This window comes from Pollachius pollachius, assembly GCF_949987615.1.
Source record: "Pollachius pollachius genome assembly, chromosome: 20".
In the NCBI taxonomy this organism is placed as follows: domain Eukaryota; kingdom Metazoa; phylum Chordata; class Actinopteri; order Gadiformes; family Gadidae; genus Pollachius; species Pollachius pollachius.
This window is the reverse complement of record NC_136953.1, coordinates 1689316-1716467: the sequence shown is the minus strand read 5'-3', so window position 1 is coordinate 1716467 and position 27152 is coordinate 1689316. Positions and strand designations below refer to the sequence as shown.

Here is a 27152-nt window from a genome sequence, read left to right as displayed (position 1 = left end):
AGTTACATGCACTTGCTTGCTGGGTTTGAGTTTGCTGTTGGCGAAGGACATATTCTGAAAATAAGAAGACGTGGCATCGTTTTAGGTATCAGTCGTTTTAGGTATCGTTTTAGGTATCAGTCCTCTTCTGGATCCTTCTACCATATCATGTTTGTTGTGGTTCAGCCTGGTTTTCCAGCAGAGACCCATTTGACGTAACACACATCTACAGATTCCTTCCCCCCTGCATTGGTAAAATTTGAGAAAAAAAGAAAGAAAATTTGTCAAGCTCAAATTTTAGTTCAGCTTCCATCAGACTTTAAATGCCTAAAGTCTAAATTGTGGGACAAGCCTGTCTGTGGCTGTGGCATCTGTCACTGTCTCAAAAATAATAATACATAGTCATATTGCATACACCCTAATCTTCATGATTTATGAATTTATTTCAGTTTGACACATCAGAACTTTCTTCAGAATGTAGAGTTTGATGAATATTCATGATTCATGAACATGATGTGCTCCCTCTCAGTCGGTAAATCTATGGTACGGTATGTTCTGAAATGGAAACTGTAAATATTCAGCGATGTTCACACATTATTTATCTACTACTATACATTAAATATGGGTCCTTTTACTGAAATATATATATATATATATATATATATATATATATATATTCTGTTCAGACCGTCATCATGTAAACGTAGCCTTAGTTCACATGACAACCATTATTAGACCATGAGTTAATGATTAACTTACGGCAAGTTAAAGTTAAAGTGTCACCCCTTATTCCATCACAAATCACTTCTGGTTGATAATCCCATGCTGAAATATTCCACTCCTGGCTAACATCACCACACATCAGGGCTTCTGACTCGGTATTCCCTCTAGAACCTGCCTTTGGACGAGGAGATGACACATGTTCACACCTGTACCTACGTCCAACTCCCTAGCAGACTTATCAATGTGAATGCTTTTCATAGAGAATACATATCTGAGCAGCAAACAATGCAAGGATTTTGATTAAAGTGATGGACAACAGAAATCTACTTCAAATTATGTATGTGCATAAAGAATCAGAAAAATATTTTTCATTTCAATCGAGTATTGATTTCCTTCTGTTCCGTCATGCTGATTGAACAGTGGAGTCTATTTTCCCTCCTGACTACGTAGCCACTCAGTGAACATCACCCTATGCTCACATAACGACTGTGTTACAGCAGCAGGAAGCTACGGTGTTTCAGACTTTGAGGAAGTACAAACTACACAAAACAAGTTGTGTTAATGGTTGTTTAAACAATAAAAAAATCATTATTTTTTGCTTAGAAGTAAATGGAATAAAGTTAGAGCATATAGCTGACCTCGGGACAAAGAGTTACACAGAAATAATGTTACTTTTTGGACTACAATGCAAGCACACTTAAATTGCGTCACTTATAGCCACATATGAACCAGATGTACATATAGTGATGGACATCTTGCATCGCTGGTTTCCCTGCACATGCTCCATCCACGTTTTGGGGGTCGTGGTCTCTCCTGGTGATCCCTGCATCATACACCTCCACATTTGCTGGCTAGATCAGAGATCGTCAACAGGGGGTCCGCGCGGGTACTGCAGGGGGGTCGCGAAGGTTTTGGTTGATTAGACATTTTTTTTATATTCCCCCCGCAATTTTTTCCACAAATTGAAATATCTTTAAATACACAATAACATGAATCCAACACACTAGCCGCGTTTACATGGACACTTTTGACCCGATTTCTAATCGGAATAGATCTATTCCTATCATGCGATCCGAATGTACTATATATATGGCATTTACACAAGTGGTAAGCGTACGTTCGTCTGTCTCTCGCGCACACCTGACAAATCTGGACTGGCTGCGACATTTTTATGCATTTGATTTTAATGAAACCCCAGCAGGAGAGAGCTTTTCTCTGCCTGCTCCTTCAATTAAGAAGAAGGACAGCACATAGACGTCAGTTTTTCAAACAATACGTATTTGAATGAGAGTGCACAGCCAAGACTGTTGGGAGAGGGAGAGTGCTGTTATGTAAGGGATAATGAACAGAACACCGGTCATTATGCCTATGAAAATAAGCGGTCAGCAGAGAATTAGTCCGCCAAAGACGTTGACGTCGCTTAGCAACCGAACACGCTGGGGTTGATAAGTTATCGGACTACTTGCAGAGTACCAAGAAAGAAACTTACAAACATCACTCATTTTCGTTTCAACATTTATGTTTTAAAAATGTCCATTTGAATTGCTTTTATGCATGATTACATGCAATTGACAGACATTGTTGATCTTGGCAGGCATCAGTTTATTATGTTATGTTTATGAATGGCAGTGGCATGGCCACCCTACTCACTGTACCTTGCACATGTTTAAAATAAAAACATGAATATATGAACCTGTGTATTATTTGAATATCTTAGTATTGAATGCAAAATAACAAGGTACATTTATACATGGCACTATAGGACCAGTTTAATATAAAACACAATTTTATACAATATCTAAGTAGGGGGTCCCCGCTCCATCTCTCCATCAGTTTGGGGGTCCTTGGCCTGGAAAACTTTGAAGACCCCTGGGCTAGATGATCTTCATGTTGTGGTTGCCATGGTGATGGTGGATATGTATATCGGGGGCTATTTAAATGCAGTGCATGGATGATGGAGGATAGGAGGTGAAAGCAGTAAGTGTCTGGAGTGGTAGGGCTGTTCTACCGTCCAGCCATTAGTCAGAACTGGAAAACATAAATTTCCTGTACCTTCATTTGACAAAAAATGCTATGAAATGTTTAATTTATAGGGTTTGAGTCAACCATGCATAATGCATTCTAATTCTGCACCAACTTCTGTTATTTTTGTATAAACAAACATGAGTTTAAGAGAAAGTTGCCCGCGTTGAACTCCAGGAAAACTAAATGGTTGAATGTGTTACTGGGTGCTCTCCTGTATTATTCCTGTAGCATACACAGAGCTCCACTGAACCCAACAGCAGCAGCTTCAAAGGAGTGGACGGAATGATGGGATATATTTATAGATAGATAGGATCGGTTGATTGATGGATGACGGATGGATGGAAGTGCTTAGCGGAATGGAGGTAATGGAACGTAACTTTTACCCAATAATATTTACACTTCAATCCAAGATGTTCTAAATTGGATTGCAATCTAAGTTGCAGGAAGCTCTCTAAACCCTTCAATGATTACTGCCAGCCAGAGACCTTCCCTAATTAGTTGCCATGTGTCTGTTTTCCACACCGTTATGCACAGTTCATCACTGTAGCCAATCATAATGACTGAGTGTGTGTGTGTGTGTGTGTGTGTGTGTGTGAAAGAAAAGCCAGCATATAATTTTGCAACGCATTCTCAAACGTTATCAGTTTAAAGGAACCTAACCTTTCTTATATTTGATACCATGTCCGTAACCTTTTTGAACAACTTAGTATTCTCTTGTTTACTTTATCTATCATATTATGTGATGACGTTTCTTCAAGGCAGAAGGCAGATTAAGGAAATTGCTTGATTATGACCAATGGAAAGGGTTTATTTGAGGCAATCAAATAGCAGTTAGCTGCTGGCTGCAATACTGACTGCATTCTATGATTGTTGAGCGGAGAGAGAGAGAGAGAGAGAGAGAGAGAGAGAGAGACAGAGAGAGAGAGAGAGAGAGAGAGAGAGGTAAGCAGACAGAGGAGGAAAATGAGAGCGATAGAAAGATACAAGCAGAGAGAGGGAAGGCGGACGAGTCATAAGGAGAGAGTGTGAGAGGGAGAAAGAAGGAGAGGAAGAGAAACGGTGTAGAGTGAATAACTTTAGTGACGGCATCCTACCCCGCTGCCATTCGCTTTGCCTGTATTAATAAGGCATCATTCAGCAAGTTGCCCTAACCTCCACCTGCTCATTAATGACATGAGATTCAAATTTATTGTAATTTAGCAGAGTATAGGTACAAGGCCAATGAAATGCAGACATGTACCTTAAAAAAAATAATTAAATATCACCAAAGCTGCAAATGTTCAAACGCACACACACACACGCACGCACGCACGCACGCACGCACACGCACGCACGCACACGCACACGCACACGCACACACACGCACACGCACACACATAACACATTAACATACACCACAGCTTTAGCAAAATATCTTCCTTTTTAAAAACTGTTCTGGCACGTAAGTCACAAAAACGTGTGCACCAATGTGTTGTGACGTAAGTGCCAAAACAGTTTCCGCTGGGCCTCACATAGGCCAAGGACTAGAAATCCCAGCAGGCTCTGAGGAGAAGCTTCTGTCCTAGGCATCATGGTCCTCCCCTTACCTGCCATTCTTAAACACACACACACACACACACACACACACACGCACACACACACACACACACACACACACCCTCTCGTTCTCACTCATTCACCCACTCACGAAAATACACACACTACAGAAACACATAGAGGCACGAACACGTTGTGTATACCACAGACAGGACATCGGGCCTGCTGGCACGAGGCCGGGTCAGTCCTACACACGTGCAGCAAAGCCAATTGTAATGATTGGGAAAGGCTTGTTAGAGAAGCCCGGTAATTAATTAACTTTGCTTATTGATGGTGTTTAACGGGCTGATGTCGCAGGAGAAGGTGCCTGCTAATCTATCTCCTAATCGTCCAATCACATCGCTGCATGTTGTTCATTTATTACTTCTGTGTGTGTATGTGGGGAAATAAATAAATGAACAGACAGGGCGATTACAGCCTCAGACGATGGGAGGGGGCAGGGGGGGGGGTTGTATCTTGTAACGTGTTAGCCTCTTCCCTATCAATCACAAGATCAACGGTGAACGTGTGCTGGACTACCTTGGCTGCCAGCACACAGCCCAGCAAGCTGGAAATAAGCAAGGAAAGCACAATGTTTTTTTAAATAACCCAGACTAAAGTGTCTCCGGATAAGGCTTCATTATATATGGCATTTGTATAATGTATTTACATTTTTACAAAAAAGTTCTGAATAAATTTACAGGTGTACTATCTATATATACTAGATTTTCCGCTCGCACATTGCACACGCTCAAACCTCTAGTTGTAATAAAACCCAGAGGACATCGATGTCATGCAGACATCAGTAGAATCAACGGGGGTTGAAGGGGTGGGCTTGCAAGCGACGGGATATGACTTAGGGTCTAAGTTTGCAAGAGGCGGGATTAGTGCGGCCGCTGTCACTGTAGTTTGTTTTGGTTTGACCACAGACAGCATGGAGGCAGAACGAGCAGAAGTCATAGTGATGATCTTAAATGTTGCTGCAACGATGCATCATATATTCCGTAGCATCCACAACATCCGAAGCATGGATTGATGAAAGATTGGAGTATGAGTTAGAGATTAATGGAAGAAACGATGAAGAAGAAAGGCGTCCCGCATGACTGTGTTACAGGAGGAGAGAACGTCTTTTTTTGCTTCATTTCGAACACTGGGAAAGATTTATTTGATTTCTGTGTTTAACTGAGAAAACAGGGAGAGGGAGAATGGGACCCTATATTGTAGTGCATGCTTGGCACATGCACACTCGACCAAGTGTCGAGGAGCAACTTGTCCGACAGACCTGCTATTGTAGTAGTAAGAAACATATTTATATATATATTCATAAAGGGGATGCTGGGGTTGAACATCTAAATCTATATATTAGGGCTGAGCCTGAATATTCTGATATTCATTCGTATATCAGAATATTCATATATATGTAGGCATTGAAATCTCAATTCAGTATTCAGATATTGGTTTTGTTTTATTGAATAAATTAAAATAGTTGTGATTTTTTAAAGTCTATCCATTTTTGGGGGCTGTTGAGTAGAAGGGCTGGGTTGCTAGACGTCTGAGAATTCTTCAGTTAAGGCAATGGTAACCATCATCACAATGGCCAAATATGGTATGAATTATCATTCGGTAGTTTTGTATATTCAAATAGTTTATGCGATCCGTCCCACACAATAGCGGCTGTGCGATTCATCCCTGGGTAAATAGCGCTATGTAGCGCACAATGAATGCCCTGTGAGTCAGTTTTGGTGTGGTGCTCTTGTGCTCCTGTTTCGTGTGCCGTAGGAGGTGGGCAGGGAGACACGACATGATTTTGGCTCTTACTCATGAATATTCATGACATGCAAATGTTTCGCCTCTGATTGGCTAACAGCACTGTCTGTCACAGTATTAAAGCCAATTAAACTTCAAGAGAGACTCAGAGAGAGGGAGAAGGAGAGAGAGAGAGAGAGAGGGAGAGAGGGAGAAGGAGAGAGCGACACAGAGAGAGTGAGAACGAGAGAGAGACACAGAGAGAGTGAGAACGAGAGAGAGACACAGAGAGAGTGAGAACGAGAGAGAGACACAGAGAGAGTGAGAACGAGAGAGAGACACAGAGAGAGGGAGAAGGAGAGAGACACACAGAGAGATCTCTTGGCCAAGAAAGAAGAGTTGAGGAAGAAAAGGTTGGATTGGACACAACCACTATTTCCACATTTTGTTTTTGCGCATATTGAATAGGCTAAAATACTGGCTATTGCCCAGGCACCGTGACCGCGGCCCGGGCATCGCGGCCGGGGCACTCCCACGACTGGCTGCGTTGCCCGGCTGCGTTGCCGGGCCGCGGTGCCCGGGCCACGGTGCCAGCGGTGCTCGGGCCGCGTAGCCCCATATTTAGCCAGTATTCTAGCCTATTCAATATGCGCAAAAAATAAATGTTTAAATTGTCGCAATGTCCAATCCAACCATTTCTCTCTCAACTCTGCTTTCTTGGCCAAGAGATGCAACATTAATCTGTTATCGCCACAAATAGCACAGGCATAAACCTGTTCCGCAATGCAAGCACCTTGCTGTTACCTCCTACCTGCAGAGATGGGCTCTGTGTCACCTGGCCGCAAAATCATGTGTTCCCTCGGGCCGTCGCAAGCCAAGGTGGGCGAGGTCATGAATGAGGATTTTCTGATTTTCTGTTTATGCGTCTTTTTCCTTTCATTTGCTAATGCAGGCAATCGAGGTCAAAGAACTTTTTCACGTTCGGCATTCATATGCAACTCCGAGGCACCTAAACTCGGAGTTGCATATGCATGCTGAACGAAGCATGCATAAAAGAGGTACTAAACGGTTTCTCGGGGAATGACACCTTTAAAATATTACATTTGTTTAAACAATTGAAACAATTCGGAAAATCCTCAGTTGATAAAAAACGTGATTCTGCAGCAAGGGTATTCTACATGCAGTGAATGATACGCAACATGAATGATCTTACATGCAGTGGATGATACGCAACATGAATGATCTTGCATGCAGTGGGTGATACGCAACATGAATGATCTTACATGCAGTGGATGATACGCATCATGAATGATCTTTTTTTCTTTCTTATTTCTTCAGCGAAGCTTGAAATTATGTATTTGGGCCAACCCGACTATATATACTGTATATAGAAGCAGCCTTTGCATAGGAAACATAAGTAAGGTTGACCCTGACACTTTTTTATGTTACATTTCACAAAGCTATGTACAGCTGTATATTTTTGTGCCAGTGAGACAAGTTATAATTGTTACTTTAAGTAATTACTACCAAGATGTTTGCAAAGATGTCAAGGAATGCATGGTGAAAGCTGAGCTCCAAAAATCCTCGTAGTAGTAGTAAAAAAGATATTTACTACCTAGATGGAACGTTCTAATGCTAATTGTTATCAAATGTTCCAAATAGCCATGTCGAAATAACAGACGCGCACACAGTGTCTTACACGTTTGCTGACAGGTGTACCGAGAGTGAGAAGTACAACCTTTCCTTTTCCTGTGGAGAAGTAATTTCTAGCCACACAGCAATGACATCCTTTGACCTAAGGGAAAAGTGAAAAATAGCGTCAAGTGAACAATGGTGGTCACCTTGTAATCAGGCTGGTTTGCTCCTGTGTTTCCTCTGGAAAGAACTAGCACTCAGGGTTCCTGATAGACTGCTGGTTAGTCCTAGCAGATTTGTCTTGGGATGTGGTCAGCGTTGTGTGCAGGGGTTTGAAATAAGTGGTATCATTTGAAAACACTTTTGACTGTAACTAGAAGATACAGATGCCAATTCTATGTGACTGAAAGTCTTGAGACAGCCAAGACAATGTACACAAAGTGGATGTGATATTGTGTGTTTTTTATATAAATGACGTTAAGATAAGTTATCAGTCGGGAGCTGTTGTGCTTGTGAAGGTGCCTGTCCTTAATCGCAAACATCTCACAAAAGTCTGAAAAGAGTGATGAATAGATTATCTAATAATGGTACTTTAAAAATGTTACTTTTACTTTTCATCAGTCAATAACAAACAACAATTAGATTCTTGTCTCTTTGTAATATTGACAGGACTCAAACTGAAAATATGCTCTACAAACACCCACAAGCTCCTTTAAGGCAATACTTTTCAGAAGCACCCTTACATATTTAATTTTGTATAACCACACATGAATGCAGCCGCAATTCAACTGTAAATGCATGAATAGATACATGCAACACGCACACATTCAGACGCAAACGCACACAAGGGCTGACAGATTCACATGTAGACCTTGATACTGCGGTATGAATGAAGTCAATGGTAACCCTTTACAATAAGGGTACAATAATGAAACATTAATTAAATGTAAATGAACCCTAGTTAATGCAGTTACAATCATACACTAAGAGTTAATTAACCGTTTTTTAACAGCGTTTATGTTTACCAATGGGGTTCATGGTAGCTTAGGTAATGGTGTAGCTAATTAAGGTATTACTGTACATATTGTTTAATAGGGATATGATCAACACATTAACAAGTATTGATTGATGGTTATTTCATATACCGTTATTCTTAAATGTTAACAAGTCAACCACCAGGTGCTGTACCTTTCCTTGACCACCGTGTCCGTTATGTCAGTGTTGCCCTCTGTGGATCTGGTTGTCCACTCTCTGTTCACCGCTGCCTCAATGGATTCTTCCAAATTTCTCCTCTTCCTCAATAGATTCTCCCAAACTTCACCTCTTCCTCAATGGATTCTCCCAAACTCCACCTCCATCTCCACTTCCTCCGTCGACTCCCTGCTTTGTCCATGGTTTCTCCCACACTTCGCCTTACACCCATCTTCACCTGGCTTTGATCTCCGTAGGCTGAGACTTTCTGGTGAAGCTTCTGGAGCTGCAGCAATAGCATTTAAAGCATTACGGATGACACACACACTAAATAATTCATAGCGCGCAATGCATATGACGTGATCTCTGCACTGAACCCTCCGCCATTCCTGCTTCTGCCATCGGGAAGCCGCTGTGCTTTGGGCTACGATAACATCCCACCACACACGGCCTCCAACCTTCTGCTTGCCTGGCTTCAGTGTCTATTGATAGGGCTACTGACGAAACACTTGCTGTTTGTCTGCAAAAACAAGAGGAGCAGAGGCAAAAGGGCGGAGGTGGAATGGAGAAAGAGGCAGGTATTCTGTGAAGTGCAGAGGATTTGGGCTGTGTTTGGCTGGATAAACCCAAGTTATCTAATACTATTCTCAGGTTAGCCGAGAAGGGAGTTCAAGGTTAAGTTATTGCTCGTTGTCAAATTAACGTGGAGACAAGGATTGTAAATCAGGACCAGAAGGACCATACAGACATTTATGTGACTATAGTCGATATATTATAAAACAACACACATAGGTAAAATCAGTGTAAAAAGGTTCACAATGAATACCTCTACCTGTTTGTAAAAGCTCAACCATATTTTCTTTTACTCTCAGCAGGTACAATTTCTTGTTCTTCTACGTCCCATGACTCATTTTCTCCACTGAACGCTTGTGGGTAGTCAGCTTTGAAAATCCTTTTCCGAACAATTGGGTAGAAGGAACAATTGGGTCTACACTCCAAGTATGTACCCAGACTTATGATCCCGTTACTAATTGCAGACCTCACATGGTATTCATCAGGGCATAATACCTGTTCTCCATTAGGGCCAATAACTGGTTGGTACGCTGCGCTTCTCTGTAAACCTGACCTATGTATTACCTCGCTGGTGGTCGGTAAGCCTGTTTCATCGAACATCACAACCTTGTTCCTTCCATCCCTTTTGTCTTTTCTTTTTTCATGGTGCATGCATGACGCATAATTAAATAGGGTGGTAGTCTACTTTGTTAAAGGAAAGGTGAATGCACCATTACATTTTTTTTATTTCACCTTCCCTATGAAAGCAAATTCCTCAGAGGGTAGTTATAGCCCTTGATCTGAACAGTTCATATAGTATTGAAACAGCCTTTATGAGACTCCTCGTAACCTAGCATCAGCCAGCCTGGTAAAATGCGTACAGGGTTATCATACGTTTGTTATTGTGAATTAATCGTGTATCATATGACTGTATGAAGGCGGCTCAACCCACCAATAGGCTAACGACATAGGCAATGAGGAAGCCCAGGTTCGATTCTGACCCCAATACTGTGCTGTCAACCTCCACTCTCCTGTGCATGAATGTTTTTCAGATTATCGACATAGTGACAGTTTTTTGTCTTATCTTCAAAATGTTTCTTCTGTAAACATATATAACAATGCCAATTCTATGAGATGTCAAACACTTGCAATCCAACCTGCACACACATGGAAGCACAGATACACATACATGCGTGCATACACACACACACACACACACACACACACACACACACACACACTCACGCACACACACACACACTCACACACACACACTGACGCATATTGTAAGCACAAACACACTCACACACACACACCAAGTTCAGTCTGTAGGAGTGGACTGTAGGAGATGGGCTTGAGTTAAAAAAAGATCTGCAGTGTTTCATTATTCAGTAGGCTACAGAGCAGGACCATGACTTATACATTAGGCTGGATGTTTCCTTCAGACATGGATTGTTCATCATTGAGACGTGCGGAAGTGGAGACCTATGGCTGCTTGAACATTCCTTTTGTGAGGATCAAACAGTTCTGCCCCTCTCGACAACTCCCATAACCACCACCGGACGCCGAGACGCAGGGGCAGCAGGGGCAACGGCCCAAAGGGCATGACCAAAGGCTGTAAAAACATAGACATATATCAAGAAATAAATCAAGGGGCCTCAGCTGCACTGGCCCGGAGGCCAGGGGCTCATGGCCTCTCTCTTTGCTTGCCTGCTTGAGGCTGCATTTATATTACTTATTTACCGTAGGCCCTACGTGGGGAACAGTAACTAACTAACCCGGGAATGCGATCGATTTTTTGAGGCAGCTTTGCATCACGCTGATATACAGTCTCGCCGATTTCCCTAAACGCTTTCAGTCGGCCAGTGATATATCTGTTAACTATCTTTACTGATGATTTGTGGTATCGTACCAAACATTCATTGGCTAAAATCATTTTTCTTTTCACAAAATATGTTGTATCAGGTGACGAAGTATGAAGTCGGAGAATCAAGGGCCCTCATCCCCTAGGACTGCCTCGGGTCTCGGCGGCCCTGATAACCACACACCTGTTTCAACGTCAACACCATTAGTGTCCAACCAATCACAAAGTGACTGAAGTTGTATCTCTATATTCAGATCTCAATTATCTTACACTCAGTGGTTCCTTGGGTTCACACAAAAAGAACAACAACAGAAATAGACAATAATTAAATTCAGAGTATAAACAGAAAAAACTAAAATCCAACATAAATATCAGAAAAAAGGTGAAATTCCTTCATGTATAAAAATAACAATCATAAAATAAGTTAAATTACTCATTACATATGAAACGACAAACAATAGGAAGCTACAATGAAAGCCAAAACAAAGCCGTCACAAATACAGAGAATACAAAAAAGAAACCAAAGTGTTCCTGGTCTGTCTGATTTGACTGGTGAGGTGTTCCCTGTCTGATGACGATCTGTAGAGGACTCACCATGGCCTTTAGTCAAGGGGTTGCCACCAGCACATGACCACTGCTCACTTGACGCTTCTTACATTTATGACAAAAAACAGTATATACTGTTTTTTCACCAAAGAAATATAGGGCCCTATTTTAACAGTCTGAACGCAAGTGAGAAGCGCAAAATGGAAGTAGCTTTGTGGGCGGGGCTCTGCCACTGTTGCTAATATGCCGACGGATAAATTACTCTTGCACCCGATGATATGCGGTCCTGTGGCCGCAACTGTGGGTCTATTTAATGATATGCGGCAATACATTAACACACAGTATTGTATACAGTATTGTATTGTCGTTATCGACTTGTGTTCCTACTATGCATGTGTCCCCCCGTTAATATACATTGCCATGGACTGAATTATGCGTTACGTGTTTAGTTTGCGTGTGTTTAAACAGATGGACGCACACACGCGCGCCCGCTTTCATTAATTCTTTTACACATACACACACGCGCGCCTGCATCCATCCATTCTTTTTAACACTGTCTTTGCTGTACGGCAGGGATTTCCAAAGTGTGGTGCTCGCGCACCCCTGGGGGTGCGCGAGATGAAAAATGTAATGGCTGTAAATAAACATTTCCTTTGTAAAATTTCAATGAAAAACTGTAATTTTAATTAATAAAAAAAATTAACTTCATTTATTTTTAAGTAGCCTAATATCACATGAGCAATGTTGTGTCGCTCTGTTTCAGCGCCGCTTTGATTCGGTCCTAGAAGTAGCCTATAACAGCAGTTGGAGCGGAGCGCGTTGCCAAGCAACTGCGTAAACAACTTAACTGTCGAACCAACTGCTGTATAATTTCAAATATGCGCACATAGTTTTTGGCCCCTACATTCATTATCGCAAATATGCTGAATTGGCTGAAGTCAGGAAAACTGTCAGGCGAGACATCTAAAGTAAAAGTTAGGGATGAAGGAGGAGAGGAACCAAGAGAGAGTGAAACATCGGAGGAAACAGAGGAGATAATTGGAGCGGATCCGGGAGAAGAAAACGAGACGGAGACACCAAATGATGAACGTGAGGACACCGCAAAGGAGGGAAGGCGATGGCAACAAGGCAAAAGAGGTGAAGAGGGTGAACACCAGACGGGGAAAAAAAGAAGGAAATATGATGAAAACTATCTGGGTCTTGGCTTCACTTGGATTGGTGATACAGACTGCCCTAAGCCGCAGTGCGTGGTGTGCAGTGAAGTGCTAGCAAACAGCTGCCTGAAGCCTTTTTATCTACGTCGCCACTTTCACACGAAGCACGCTAATTTAACTCAAAAGCCCCTTACATTTTTTAAATCAAAATTGGAGGAGTTGCAAAACAGCCAAAAACAACTGCAGTTTCATTCATATGTTGGGTCTAAACAAGACGCATTACGGGCTTCATATCTTGTCAGCTACAGAATTGCGAGAAAGGGGCTGCCGCCGAAGACGTGTGCTTGCCAGCTGCCAAAGAGATGGTGGGATGCATGATTGGAGAGAAAGAAGCAAAAAAGTTAGACATGATTCCAGTATCCAATAACACTGTGTCGCGCCGCATCAATGCAATGTCTGAAGACATCCTGGCTACATTAGTCAGCCGTGTGAAAGAGAGCGAGTTTTACTCTCTGCAAGTAGACGAGTCTACAGATGTGGCAAATCTGGCCAATCTTCTGGTGTATGTCCGTTACCTTTTTGAAGGCACGGTACAAGAAGATTTTCTGTTCTGTCGGCCCCTTGCTACCCGAACAACAGGATTGGAAATCTTCAATTTAATTGATGGGTTTATGAGGACCAACGGCATCGACTGGACAGGCTGCGTGGGCATTTGCACTGACGGGGCAAAATCGATGACGGGGAAGCACACAGGGCTTATAGCTCATATCAGGAAAGTGTGTCCATCCAATGGTTACACTGCAGTGTTCACAGGGAGGCCTTGGCAGCCAAAAACATGCCAGCTGATCTACTTGCAGTACTGAATGATGCCGTGAAACTGGTCAATTTCATTAAAGCTCGCCCGCTAAATTCAAGACTGTTCACGCTGTTATGCAACGAGATGGGCAGCGAACACAAAGCACTGCTGCTGCATACTGAAGTGCGTTGGTTGTCCCGCGGCAAAGTGTTGACAAGGCTTTTTGAACTGCGACACGAGCTTCAGCAGTTTTTTGAGGACAATCCATTTCATTTGGCTTCCAGTCTGCATGACGAAGACTTCCTGAAGAGGCTCGCCTATCTGGCGGACATATTTTCTGCTCTGAACTGAACCTAAGTCTGCAGGGAGTCAGTGTAACCGTGTTCAACACACAAGACAAGATCGAAGCTACGATGAAGAAGCTACGCTTCTGGGCGAGCTGTGTGAGTGGGAACACACTCTTGTGTTTCCCTACGCTTCACGAGTTCTTGGGGGAAAATGACGTGCACCTGGGTGAGCACGTGAAAAGCCTCATCATTGAACATCTCAACCAACTCGCCGAGCAGCTACGGAAATACTTCCCACCTATGGACACATCTCAAGCGTGGATTCGCAACCCGTTTGAAGTTTCCCTCCCGGTCCCCCAGCTGTCATTTCACGAGCAGGAACAGCTGATCGAGCTGTCATCTGACGGGGCTCTGCAGTTGCAGTTCAAAAAAAAGCCACTTGTCGATTTTTGGACTGAGTCAATGCCATCGTACACAGTCCTGGCAAAGAAGGCCTTGAGAGTGTTGATGCCCTTCGCTACAACGTATCTGTGCGAGGCTGGCTTCTCTGCTCTGACAGCAGTTAAGACTAAATATCGGCAAAGACTGGATGCTGTTGAGAAAGATTTGAGGCTTAAACTGTCTTCAATTGCGCCAAACATCGCAGAGCTTTGTGCCAAGATGCAGGCCCACCCGTCGCATTAATATGGGTAAGTATTTGGCCAGATGGTATTGATATTATTGCTACAAATATACTGGAAATACTCACACGCACACCCTCCCTGTTTCTCCCTCCCTCTCTCTCTCTCGCTCTCTCTCTCTCTCTCTCTCTCTCTCTCTCTCTCTCTCTCTCTCGCTGCAGGCTGAGCCAGCTGCGCTGCACTGAAAAATCCCCAGGATCCCGGTTTATTTTTTATTTTTTAATCTGTTCCTGAGCCATGCTCTTTGTTATTTATGTTGTGTGTAACTTATTGCAATTTCATTCAAATTACTGGCGTTCTAATGTTATTTCCATAACCTGTTGTATAATGACGGGGCTGTTAGCTCCACGGTCATTTAAACTTGCTGCAATTTGTGTTCAACGCGGCTCAAAAATATTATAACATGTTCACAACTTATCTGCTTTCTGCCTCTGATTATTTTTTCCCTTAGAAAGGGTCTCATATATTTCCTTATTTCTGCATATTTTGGACCAAGGCCTAGTGCCCTCATCTTGAAATAGTTGGGGGTGCGTCAACCGGGTTGCGACATAGAAGGGGGTGCACGGCTAAAAAAGTTTGGGAACCGCTGCTGTACGGTGTTTGAAGATGCATTGATTTAAATACAACTTATTACCGCTGTATCAGCTGTTCTTTCACAAATAATTTAACCAACCTTATCTTTTACCCTAAAAGGAGATTTTGTTTTGGAAGGATGGGATATAGCCTACTTTGCTTGAGTTTATTATTGTTATTATTATTATTTTAACGCATGGCATAGCCTACTACAGTGTTCATTCATGCAGCCCCTATGGAAAAAAAATGTTTCCACAATCCACATCATCGTCGTAATATTTAAATTAGGCAAATCGTTTGCATGTAATGTGCTGCGTATAGCCTACTTGTGTGTAAGCTTATGTTACAGTTCCAACCTTCCATGGTACGTCAACATAGCAACACCAACTGCGCTATCCGCTAGTGTACTTTGACCAGGTATTTGTCAGTCAGTTGCGCAAATGCTTTAATAATAATAATAATAATTGATCAGTTTTTTATAGCGCTTTTCATAATACTCAAAGACGCTTTACAAATAAGAAAGGAATACATACAGACAGTACAGACAATCAAACAAAAGGGAAAAAATAAACAACACCACAACAATAGGCAACACATTAAGAGAGCGGGAGAGAGTGGAAGATGGCGGAGGATGATGTGTCAAATGTTGTAGGTGGTCCTGAAGAGATAGGTTTTAAGTTGACTTTTGAATGAACAGTGTATCAGAGTTTCGGATGGCCAGAGGGAGGGATTTCCAGAGGGTAGGGGCGGCGATGGCGAAGGCTCTGTCCCCCAGGGTGTGGTACTTGGTCTTGGTGATGGAGGTGAGAAGGTTGGCATCAGCGGAGCGTAGGCGGGGAGTGGCGATGGAGGAGATCTGTTATGTACGAGGGTGCAAAGTTGTTAAGCACTTTTTAGGTGGTGAGGAGGATCTTGAAATTGATGCGTTGTTTTATTGGAAGCCAATGAAGTTGACGGAGGATGGAAGAAATGTGTTCTCTGGAGGGAGAGTAAGTAAGCAGTCGGGCAGCAGAGTTTTGTACATATTGCAATTTTTGAAGAATAGTGGAGGGGAGAATGCTATTGCAATAGTCGAGTCTGCAAGTGATGAAGGCGTGGATTAGTGTTTCGGCAGCTGAGGATGAAAGGGTGGGTCAAAGGCGTGCAATGTTGCGGAGGTGGAAGAAGGATGTTTTTCTGACGCTGTTTATGTGTGACTTGAAGGAGAGCGTGGGGTCCATGATGATGCCAAGGTTTCTGACCAGGGGGGAGGGAGTGACAGAGTGACCATCGATGCAAAGTGAGAAGTTCTGGGAGGTGGGGATGATGGTTTTTGGGCCGAAGATGATAATTTCAGTTTTATTGCCGTTGAGTTTGAGGAAGTTGTGGTCCATCCAGGTTTTGATGTCCGTGAGACAGTTGGTGAGAGTGGATAGGATGGCAGGAGTAATGGCTGTGGTGGTGATGTATAGTTGGGTACGTCGGCGTAACAGTGAAATTGAAGACTATGGCGGTGGATGATGTGACCTAGTGGGAGCATGTAGAGGATGAAGAGGATGGGTCCAAGCACTGAGCCTTGGGGGACTCCGTGTGAGACAGGGATGGTGTGGGATTTGTGGTTGTTGATGGAGATGTAGTGGAATCTTACGACAGGTAGGAGGTGAACCAGGAGAGGGCGGAGTCAGTGATGCCAATGGATTGCACACAGCTGAGGAGGATGGAGTGATTGACGGTGTCAAAGGCAGCACTGAGGTCGAGGAGGAGGAGAATGGTGAGGGGGCCGGAGTCAGAGGAGAGTAGGAGGTCGTTCGTGACTTCAAGTAGGGCTGTTTCAGTACTGTGGTGGGTCCGGAAGCCGGATTGGAATGTTTCGTACAGGTTATTGGAGAGGAGGTATTGCTTGAGTTGTGTTGCGACGGCTCTTTCCAGTAGATTTGAGAGGAATGTGAGGTTGGAGATGGGTCTGAAGTTGTTGGGGTCGTCAGAGTCAAGGCCAGGTTTTTTAACGAGGGGGTTGATGGCAGGAAGCTTAAGAGGTGGGGGAACGGTGCCAGAGTTTAGGGAGGAGTTGATGGTGTCTGTGATGAGCGGGGCGAGAGAGGTGAAACAGGCTTTCACGAGTTCAGAAGGCACGGGGTCCAGGGGGGAGGTGGAAGATTTCATGTTGGAGAGTATTTTGGAGAGGTCTGCTGTGGTTATGGGTGAGAAGATGGAAAGCGGGTGGTCAGGGGTTGAAGGAAGTGGAGGTTCTGAGTCAAGGCTTTTGGCAGAGGAGGTGGCAAGCTGGTTGTGGAGGATTTCTATCGTGGAGTGGAAAAATGATAGGAAGTTATTGCATTTTTCCGGGGTGAATGAGGATGAGATGTTATCCTGGGGTTTGAGGAGTTTATTTATGATGGAGAAAAGAGTGCGTGGGTTGGAGGATCCAGAATGAATGATGCCCGAGTAGAAGACAGAACGGGCTTTGTTGAGTGCTGATTTGTAGAGGTGCATGTGCTCTTTGTAGGCGAGGGCGTGTACTGTGAGACCGGTTTTCCTGTGTAGTCGATCTAGTTGTTTAAGTTGTTTTTTGAGTTTGTGAAGTTCCGGGGTGAACCAGGGGGCAGAGTGAGTGAACGTGACAGTTTTAGTTTTCAGGGGGGCCTGTTTGTTGAGGGAGGTAGACAGTGTGTTGTAATAGATGTTGATGAGGTCCATGGGGGCTGGATTTACAGGAAAGGTGAGGCCGGAGAGAGCGTTTGATATGCAGGTGGAGAGAGAAACTGGACAGATGGATTTAAGATTGCGGAAAGTGATTTTGCGGTCTTGTTTCGGGTTCGGGGGCGGGAATGTCAATAACAAGTGAGATGGCCAGGTGGTGAGAGATGGAGAGGTCGCTGCTGGAGACATTGTGGATGTGGAGGCCAGTAGAGCAAACCAGGTCTAGGATGTGCCCACGGTTGTGGGTGGGAAAGTTGATGTGTTGGGTGAAGTTAAAGCAGTTGAGTAGGTCCAGGAAGTCCATAGCATTTTTACATTCCGGGGAGTCAATGTGGAGGTTGAAATCGCCGAGGAGTAAAACAGATGGCGAGATTGAAGATAGTGCAGTGATGAATTCAGAGAGATCTGGGAGGAATGATGGGTTGGGTTTGGGGGGGCGGTAAATGATTCAAATAATGAGAGGTTTGGGGCTGGGTAGTTTGAAAGCCAGGTGTTCAAATGATGGGGCAGCAGGGATGGAGAGTGGGGTGGGTTGGAGGTCTTGATGGTAAACAGCAGCAATACCCCCTCCTCTGCCTTTAGAGCGTGGGTTGTCCAGGTAAGAATATCCAACAGGGGTAGTTTGGTTGAGTTCAAAGTAGTCCAGGGGTTTCATTTAGACAGAGGAGGTCAAGTTGCTTGTCGGTGATAAATTCATTGAGAATGAGGCTTTTATTGTTGAGGGATCTTGTGTTGAAGAGGGCGCGTTTTAGGTACTTTTGTTTTGAAATTGATTGAGCGGAAAACAGGGATTGGGCGGAGGTTGAAAGTGTTCAAGCCGGACTCATTCTGATGACGTGTGTTGTTGTGATGACGCGATGCGGAAGTGCGGGAGCCGGTGTGTGAACTGCGATCCGACCACAGCGTTGGAAAAGTGTTTATGGCAGTGGAACTGTGCATACATTTACGGCGGGAGCCTCGGTGAATGTTACGGGGACGGAGAAGAAGTCGAGAATTCTTTAGTGTGGCGATGAGGTCAGTGGAAGGAGCTGGCGGAGCTGCATGGTTGAGTAGCGGAGTGCCATGGCCGAGGCTGTGAAGAAGCAAACGCTGTTGGAGGTGGATGGTGGCCTCAACTGAGCGGCGATGAAAGACGTCCGCCAGATGGGAGCTGGGTTGGCTCGAAAGGAAGGCAGCGGTCCAATCCAGACCTAGGGCAAACGCAACCGTACCTGTAGAGGTGGAAGCCCGCCCGGGTTTACCTTAGACCAGGTTATGGCAATGGATCCTGTAGCAGAAGTCAAAGTGTCCAAGACGGCTGGTCGAAAAGCTTTTTAAAATAGGAAAGCAACACCAAAGAGCTTAAAAATAATGTTCGGAATGATGTTCAGAGCAGAGAAGCGGCAGCCGATGAGCATCGGCGGCCAAAACGCACCAGCGTCCACCACCTGTCAAGCAACTGTACGACTCCACGCATAAAACACATAAAAAAAAAGAAAACTGACACACTTACAATAGGGAAAAGTGACTATATATAACTACTAAACTTAGCTAAACTACTATAGACAAAGAAAACAACAAAATGTTCAATGCATTCGTGAAAAATATTAAAAATACTGAATAAAAACAAGTCAGACAGAGCGGCGTTTATCGATCTGTAAGATAGCACCATGTATCATTTGCGCCGGAACACGCATCTGCTTTTCACTGACACGCCTCTCAGGGCGCAAGTTTAGTGGCGCAGGTTTGCTGCGGGGGAAAATTGGCTTTGTGCCGGGTGCAAACTAGCAAAGATAAATGCGTCGGTGTAGAAAGTCAATTGGCCCTTAGGGTATTCTTATAAATAGCATTTTGCATGACGAACCACAGACAATTGTTTATGAATCACAAACACATTATTACGGAAGGAGCAATGAATAGCAAATCTGCCTGTTATTTTCCGTGCAATTGTATGTTTTTTGGATATCTGTCAGCAGTACTTGACGAGATAAAAGGACAGTACTCCAGGTTTGACAGAACGTGTAAGAGTTCTCAATAAACCCCCGCTGCTGGCTAAACAGCGAATGAGAAATTTCGGCTGGCTTGCTTTTTGACTAAACAAAATGGAATCTGCAATGTTTTTTATGCTTAGGTCTAAACACAACTACAGAGGTTATAAAGAATTTTCCAATATAATATCTATAATGTTTTTGAGTATCCTGGATTAAGATGAGATAAAAACAATATTTGATGGATTTATGAGTTAACTTTGTACATTAATCCATGCAAGATAGAGGAGACTGCAAATAATGTGATGTTCCTACATTAACCGGCATGGTATGCAGCATCATTCAGCCTTGGATTGGCTGCCATATTACATTCACATTTAAATTTAGGGCATTTAGTAGACTCCTTTATCTAAAGCGACTTATAATAAGTACATATTGTAAGTTTACAAAGGTTTAATCGCGGCGGCAGGGAGTCTAGCCAGGAGCGAGTTGCAGTAGTCGATGCAGGAGATGACGGGTGCTTGGACCAGAAACTAAGCTTGTTCCCACGTGAGGTAAGGCCGGATCCTGCGGATGTTGTAGAGGGCAAATCTGCAGGATCAGGCCACCGTAGTGATGTTCGCCGTGCAGCATTACTGATTGTCCAGTACCATACCGAGGTTTCTGCCAGTTGGTGATGGAGATACAGCGATGTCGCCGATATGGGAGGAACATGATACTCATGTTCCTCCCATATTTCCTCAAATACTCAAATACATTTTTACTGAGAGATTAATATTGTGGGACAGAGAGGGGACATATTTGTTTAATAAATAATTAAGTATGCCAACTACACCACAGCTAAAATAGCTTGTAAAAGGCTGTAAATTACTCCTTCAGAAATAATAAGCATATCAGGATATAATTATTATACAAAAATAAAAAATAAATACCGGTTCTGTTGATAGTTGTCTTACCTTTTCCGATCTTAGAAAAGTATCGATAGTGGCATCTTTAAAGACTTGAATCATTAAACAGTCTCGAAATTGGTAAGGGATAACCATGTCTTATCCCTCATTATACTGTAAATGATGTAACATGTTTAATTTGCATCATCTAATTGCATGCACAATCATGAGCTGTCAAATTTGTTGATGAAGAAATTGTTAAAGTAATTAGCAATATCATATAGCCTGGTTGGTTCTTAACTTGCATTTATGAAACTTTACATTTTCTAATCGTCATTGTGTTAAACCAGCCAATAGAGTGTCATGAGGGAAAGCCAGCATGGTGATTGGCTCCCGCAAAAGCATATCGGAAGCAGAAAGAAATGAATTGCTCCTCTCAGGGTGAATTCAAATCGCCGGCAGAATGGGTTGGGGGTACCCAGTCTATGGTTACACTATTTCTCAGCTAACAATAGAAAAAATAATCAAAAAAGCTCCCAGATGTATTAGCAGCAACTTTTGCTTTGTTCCTTTGAAGTATTGAAGAGCTCAACTCATCATCGATCCATGGTGCAATGGATGTTGAGATGTGAAATAAATACAGGTTCAATTCTTTCTCCAAATGGCTGTTGAAGTTGAGGGTTGTGTTACAACACGGGTAAGATTGCATCAGCCACAGAAATAAACTGATAACCTAGCATAGTGGAGGTTTTAGAAAAACAGTTCCTATTCAGGTTAGGTCCATTTCTAGCCATATTATTTGAATTTCAATACTCGTGATATCTTTCCTTAGCTCCACCACCAAATGGTTCCATGTCTCGTCTATATAACCATAGCCTTCAATCAGAATCATAGTAAGTAGTGTCAGGTGGGTTTCTGACAGTGCTATAATATGAACATTAAGGGAGATTTATACCAATCCCTTCTTTGTCAAACTTGTTATCAAAGGTGTAGTTAAAACCCCAGTTCAGTTGGCCTGGGTTTGAGTCCCAGGCTGATAACCAGTTTTACCAGAGGCTATGTCTTTCCGCTGTTCCCTGTTCTGGCTACTCCTGAGATTAGAACTCATACGTCTCTCCTCCCTTCTTCACAAAGTCCAAGAAGCCTTCGCTGACATTGATGTTCTTTTTTTTTATTCTTCTTGCTGTGAATAAGATGGATTGTCTGACTTCAAATCAAAGATATATTGCGACTATTGGTCTCGGCCCACAATATCAGCTGTTTAAGACAAAAGGACACCATCATTTGATGGATTTCTAACTAAAACTGGATATATTAATGTTTAAATAGTGTTTCTTGATCCATCAGGATGTGTTTTTTTAAAAGTGGGAGCATTTTGAAGATGCCCCAACTATACAACCAATATTACGGCCTAGCATAATAACATTATAGTAGCATATGTAGTACAACAGTAATGCACACACACACACACACACACACACAAATCACCCCTTAACTTTTGCTTTCCTTCTCTTTATAAACTACAGATCTGGACAATCAACAAATCAATAACAGGGTTCCTGTTCATGTTCCCCAGCATGGGAGTCAGAGCCGCAATCAGTGATCAGACAAGATAAATCACACTTTGAAATAAAAGCAATCTGACAAGTCCTTTGTTTCCTCCCTTCCCCCGTTAGCACTCTGCATTGAGTGTCTTAATCGGGGAGAGGAGAGACCGGAGGCGGGTTTATTGGCACTTCCTGTTGTACGGGATCAACCGCCTCTCTGATGAGAGCGGGAGAGGAAGAAGGTTAACGTCAGACCTGCTTAAGATCACAGAAAGGCCCACACAAAGTATTGATCAAACTTTTTAGGAATATGAAGACTGCATATCAGCGGATGGAGATGCCAGGGAAAGGACCTTATGTTTTATGTGTCAGACAACAGGAAGTTTCATCGTTAACCCTTCGCCTTGGTCAGATGCTTGATACAGGCCCATTTACGACAGCCATTTCGAAAGACATCTTAGAACACACACACGCACGCACGCACGCACTCACACACACTTTCAAAAGGAGACATGCACGGCAAGCACACTGAATCACAATACACATACACCCCCAAAGAATCAAACTCTCTACAGCAACCAGCCACATTGCTCACACGCATACTATACAAATAGACACTCGCTCACTTGTGTGCAAACACTTGTGTGTATGCATGTGCGTGATGTGGAATTAGATGAAACTCTAATTCCACATCTCATTTGCATATCCAGATGGTTTACTGAGAATGGAAATTTGCTTTGTAAATGCGAACGGCCACTGATTACCTTGCTAAGTTTCACAGATTCTTTTAATTAATTAGCTCCTTCCTCACTAAGATGAAGACACCCACTGGTTTTAAATGTTTAACAATGAGGCCAAATCATAGTCTCTGGACAAAGGACTCCTGCCAGCTTTTATAGGTCAATTTTTATCAGAGTCGCTATGTTTTTTCACTTAATTGGCATCTTTTGTGACCTGCTAGTAGTATTAGACACCCGCATTGTCAGATTCTATACCTCTTCCAGTACCTAGTTTTTGGGTTCAGTTGTTAATGAGTGTAGTGTGTGTGTGTGTGTGTGTGTGTGTCTATTGATCCAAATCCATTCCTGCGTGTCGTTTTTTACACATTTTATACGTTGCCTATGTGTAGTTGTTTGTTTTGTGTCTGATGAAAGCATTTTTCAACACAAACTGCCATGTCTCCCTGGTTGACATTTTTTTGGGGGGATGCTTACCGAATGGAATCATACGACCAAATCCAACAACATGCAAAGTGTGCTACCGCTTGAAGGGCACAGAGGATATTGTCCCGCTTTGCTTGATGGAACGAGCGTGTCTCTCATCAGTAGAGAACAACGGCGGTTCTTCTTTCCTTAGAAGAAAGAAATACTTTAAAAAATGCTTGTTTTGTTCAGATCAGCGATTCATGTGAAATGATGTGAAAATACGTCATGGTTGCAGTATTAGTTCAAACTTGAGGCTTGTTTTTTAGCGTTTTTGTACAGTTTTTCTTTTTGTGGGAACAATGAACCAATATTTTGTCTGTGTGATTTCTTTGTAATGTTCAATGGCCAATGCAATGGAAGTCATCGCTTTGTGAAGTCCTTGTCTCTTTTGTTTTGAAAGCTTGTGAGACGACAAACACGTTTTATTGTCTTTTGCATTTCAGACTCCGAAGTTATCTACAGGACCCAAGAAGGCCATGTGATCAAGTTCAACATCCTAACCAATGAAAGTGAGATCCTTCTGACCAACACAACGTTTGTAAGTAGGAAGATGCCCCCCTCACTGCTGTTGCACTACTTTCATGCTAACCCATAATTTTTGATAACAAACTAACTCCAAGGCAAAGAGAAAAACTATGTTACCAATCGATTTTTGAAATAAATAAATATCCAATATCTGGTTGTTATTCAACTAAAATGTGTGATATGATTTTTTTATTTTTTTTTTAATGTGTTCATAATACAAGCAATGACTTTTCATTACCTGCCCGGAATAACGTGCGTAGGCTTGGGCGGTATACATTTGTTCATACCTTCATACCTCCCTGACATTTCACCATGGTATATGATGGTAAAGGGTCTTTTTTTTAAATTATAATCATAAAAAAACGAATGCTCAGCTGCTGGTGATAGAAGTCATTGTAGCGTGTATGACATTAGCCTACAATGCTTTGTGTCTAATATGCAATTTGCTAACTTCAACAAATCTTGCTCAGTTGAAATACTTATGGCCTATAGAATAATGGCTAGATATAATATAAGCGCCTTTCTTCCATAGATTTGATCCAAATCACCTACTTGTGCACTCGTTTTTTTAATGTCAGCATAATTTCCAACAATGTAAACATATGGAAAGTAAGTTGGCCTGTATTATATACAGTCTGTGGGCCCTATTTTAACGGTCTGAAACGCAAATGAGAAGTGCGAAACGCAAGTAGCTTGTGGGCGGATCTATGGCGCTGTTGCTATTATACCGGCGGACAAATGCCTCTTGCACCCGACGCAAATCTAAAATGGGTTGGTCTGAAACCTGTAGGTGTGTTTTTGGCGTAATGTGCATCAAACCAATGAGAGTTCCATCTCCACTCCCCTTTAAGATCCAGCGCATTTGAACTTGACGAGGGGATATTTTTATAGCGCGTTTGCAGTCTCCACTGAGACAGATGCATGACCAGATGAATTTCAAACTTCAAATGGCTCAGTTTATGTCCGAATAATAGGCCTAATTCACACATTGAAGCGTTTTCTTCTACAACTTCAGAAATACTGAGTCGTCATGTAAATTTCAGCAAGGAGAACTTAACACATATATGATATGCGGTCCACATCGTTTCTTACCAGTATTGTATACATTATCGTTATCGACTTGTGTTCATTCATTCTTTTAAACAGTCACTTGTTGTAAAACTATGTTTTCTCACGATCAAATCCTCAAAGTTATGGGCTTGTAAACAATGTTTGTGTCAAGAAAAAATGTGTTTGCTGTACGGTTTTTGCAGATGCATTGATTTAAAAGTAGGTCTACAACTTCTTACCGCTGTATCAGCTTTTCTTTCCCAAATAATTTAACCAACGTTATAATTTACCCTTTTGGATTGGAATGCTGGGATAAAGCCTACTTTGATCGAGTTCATTATTGTTATTATTATTTTTTTAACGCATGGCAATAGCCTACTACAGTGTTCATTCGTGCAGCCCCTATGGAAAACAAATGTTTCCACAATCCACATCATCATCATAATATTTCAATTTGGCTAATTGTTTCCATGTTTGTGCTGTGTATAGCCTACTGGTGGGTAAGCTCATGTTGCAGTTCCGACCTGCAATGGTACGTGAAAATAGCAACACCAACTGCTCTATCTGCTAGTGCACTTTTTTCTGGTCAGTGGTGCAATTGCTTTACGATCAGTAAAATAGCACCAGGCATAATTTGCGCCGACACGCCTCTCTGGGTGCAAGTGTAGTGGCACGAGTTTACTGCGGTGGAAAACGGCTTCATGCCGGGTGCAAACTAGCAACGGTACATGCATCGGTGTAGAAAGTCAACTGCGTGGGTGCAAGATAGGGCTCTCCATGCGCTAAACCCACACCGGCCGTGGTTTTTCGAATCTTATTTTTAATGTTGTAGATCTAGTGGGATACACTTCTAAAGAGCAATTTTAATCCATTATAATCCAGAGATTTTGAAAGGTCTTGTATTGTTTATGGCAGGGTACTTTGTAGTTCGCCTCTTCTGTTGAAATTTTGATCAAACAATGGCTCTATAGAGAGTAGTGCTGCCGTCGGACCGCCTGCTGGGCAGGTATAAATCGCTAGACACACGGATGCGTCTATATCTGTTGAATATCCAATATTTTTCCAGTCTTTCAAAAATAATAATAATAATACTTGCAAACTTGAGATGTGTGTGTTTTTTTTAAATACGCAACCACAGCAGCAGTATGCTGCTATAAATGTCCCTTTTATTTTTCATATCGGGGTGTTCCGGGATACCGTAATACAGTGACACCGCTTAAGTCTGTTTGTGAGTAGAGAACGTCCGGATTACTGTGAGCAGTCTGGACACCGTGTCTATGGTTTAAGGGATTTTATTTGGATCCCCATTAGCTGATGCAGAAGACATCAGCTACTCTTCCTGGGGTCCACACATGACATATAACAAGAAATCAACATGCAAGGCAACAGAGAAAAAAAAAACAAGGATGGATTACTAAACCATCAGCATACAAAACAAACAACATATGAAATAAAAGTAAATATTAAATAAAAGTACAATTTTGTAATACATACTAGGATTCAGTGCCAATAGCCATGAGGTGTCTCTTGACTTGTTTTTTTTAAGATAGCTTTGTTCTGGATTTTTTAAATATGATCTGGAAGGGAGTTCCAATCAACAACGGCTCTACATAGTACTGTGCGTTGTTTTGAGTTTGTTTTGATTGTTGGAATTGTGTAGTTGCCACTGGTGGCATGTCTGGTGGGGTATGTGTGCACATTGGAGCTAAGTGTGAACTTCCTAAACAAACAGTCTGGGTTATTTAATGTATTAATGTTTTTTTATGAAAGAAAGAAGTGATGATTTCAACCTCACATCAGCCAGGAAAGTTGGTGATGCATGTTATTTATGTTGGCTCTCGGTGTGCATTTAAGAGCAAGCCTAGCTGCTCTGTTTTGTACCCGTTGAAGCTTCCCTAGATTCATTTTTGTGGTACCTGACCAGACCACCGAGCAATAATCTAGGTGGGACAGAACCAGGGTCCGT

General features: G+C 42.5%; 1 protein-coding gene across 1 annotated transcript in view; it reads left to right on the top strand.

Moving 5' to 3' along the window:
- Window positions 1-27152, top strand: part of dpp10 (dipeptidyl peptidase like 10) — a gene marked incomplete at both ends in the record, with an annotated part of 109383 nt that overhangs the window by 32932 nt on the left and 49299 nt on the right. The window contains one exon of the mRNA XM_079758437.1: window positions 24055-24149. Coding sequence (XP_079614563.1) covers window positions 24055-24149 — 95 coding nt within the window. The remainder of the gene's footprint in view (window positions 1-24054; window positions 24150-27152) is intronic.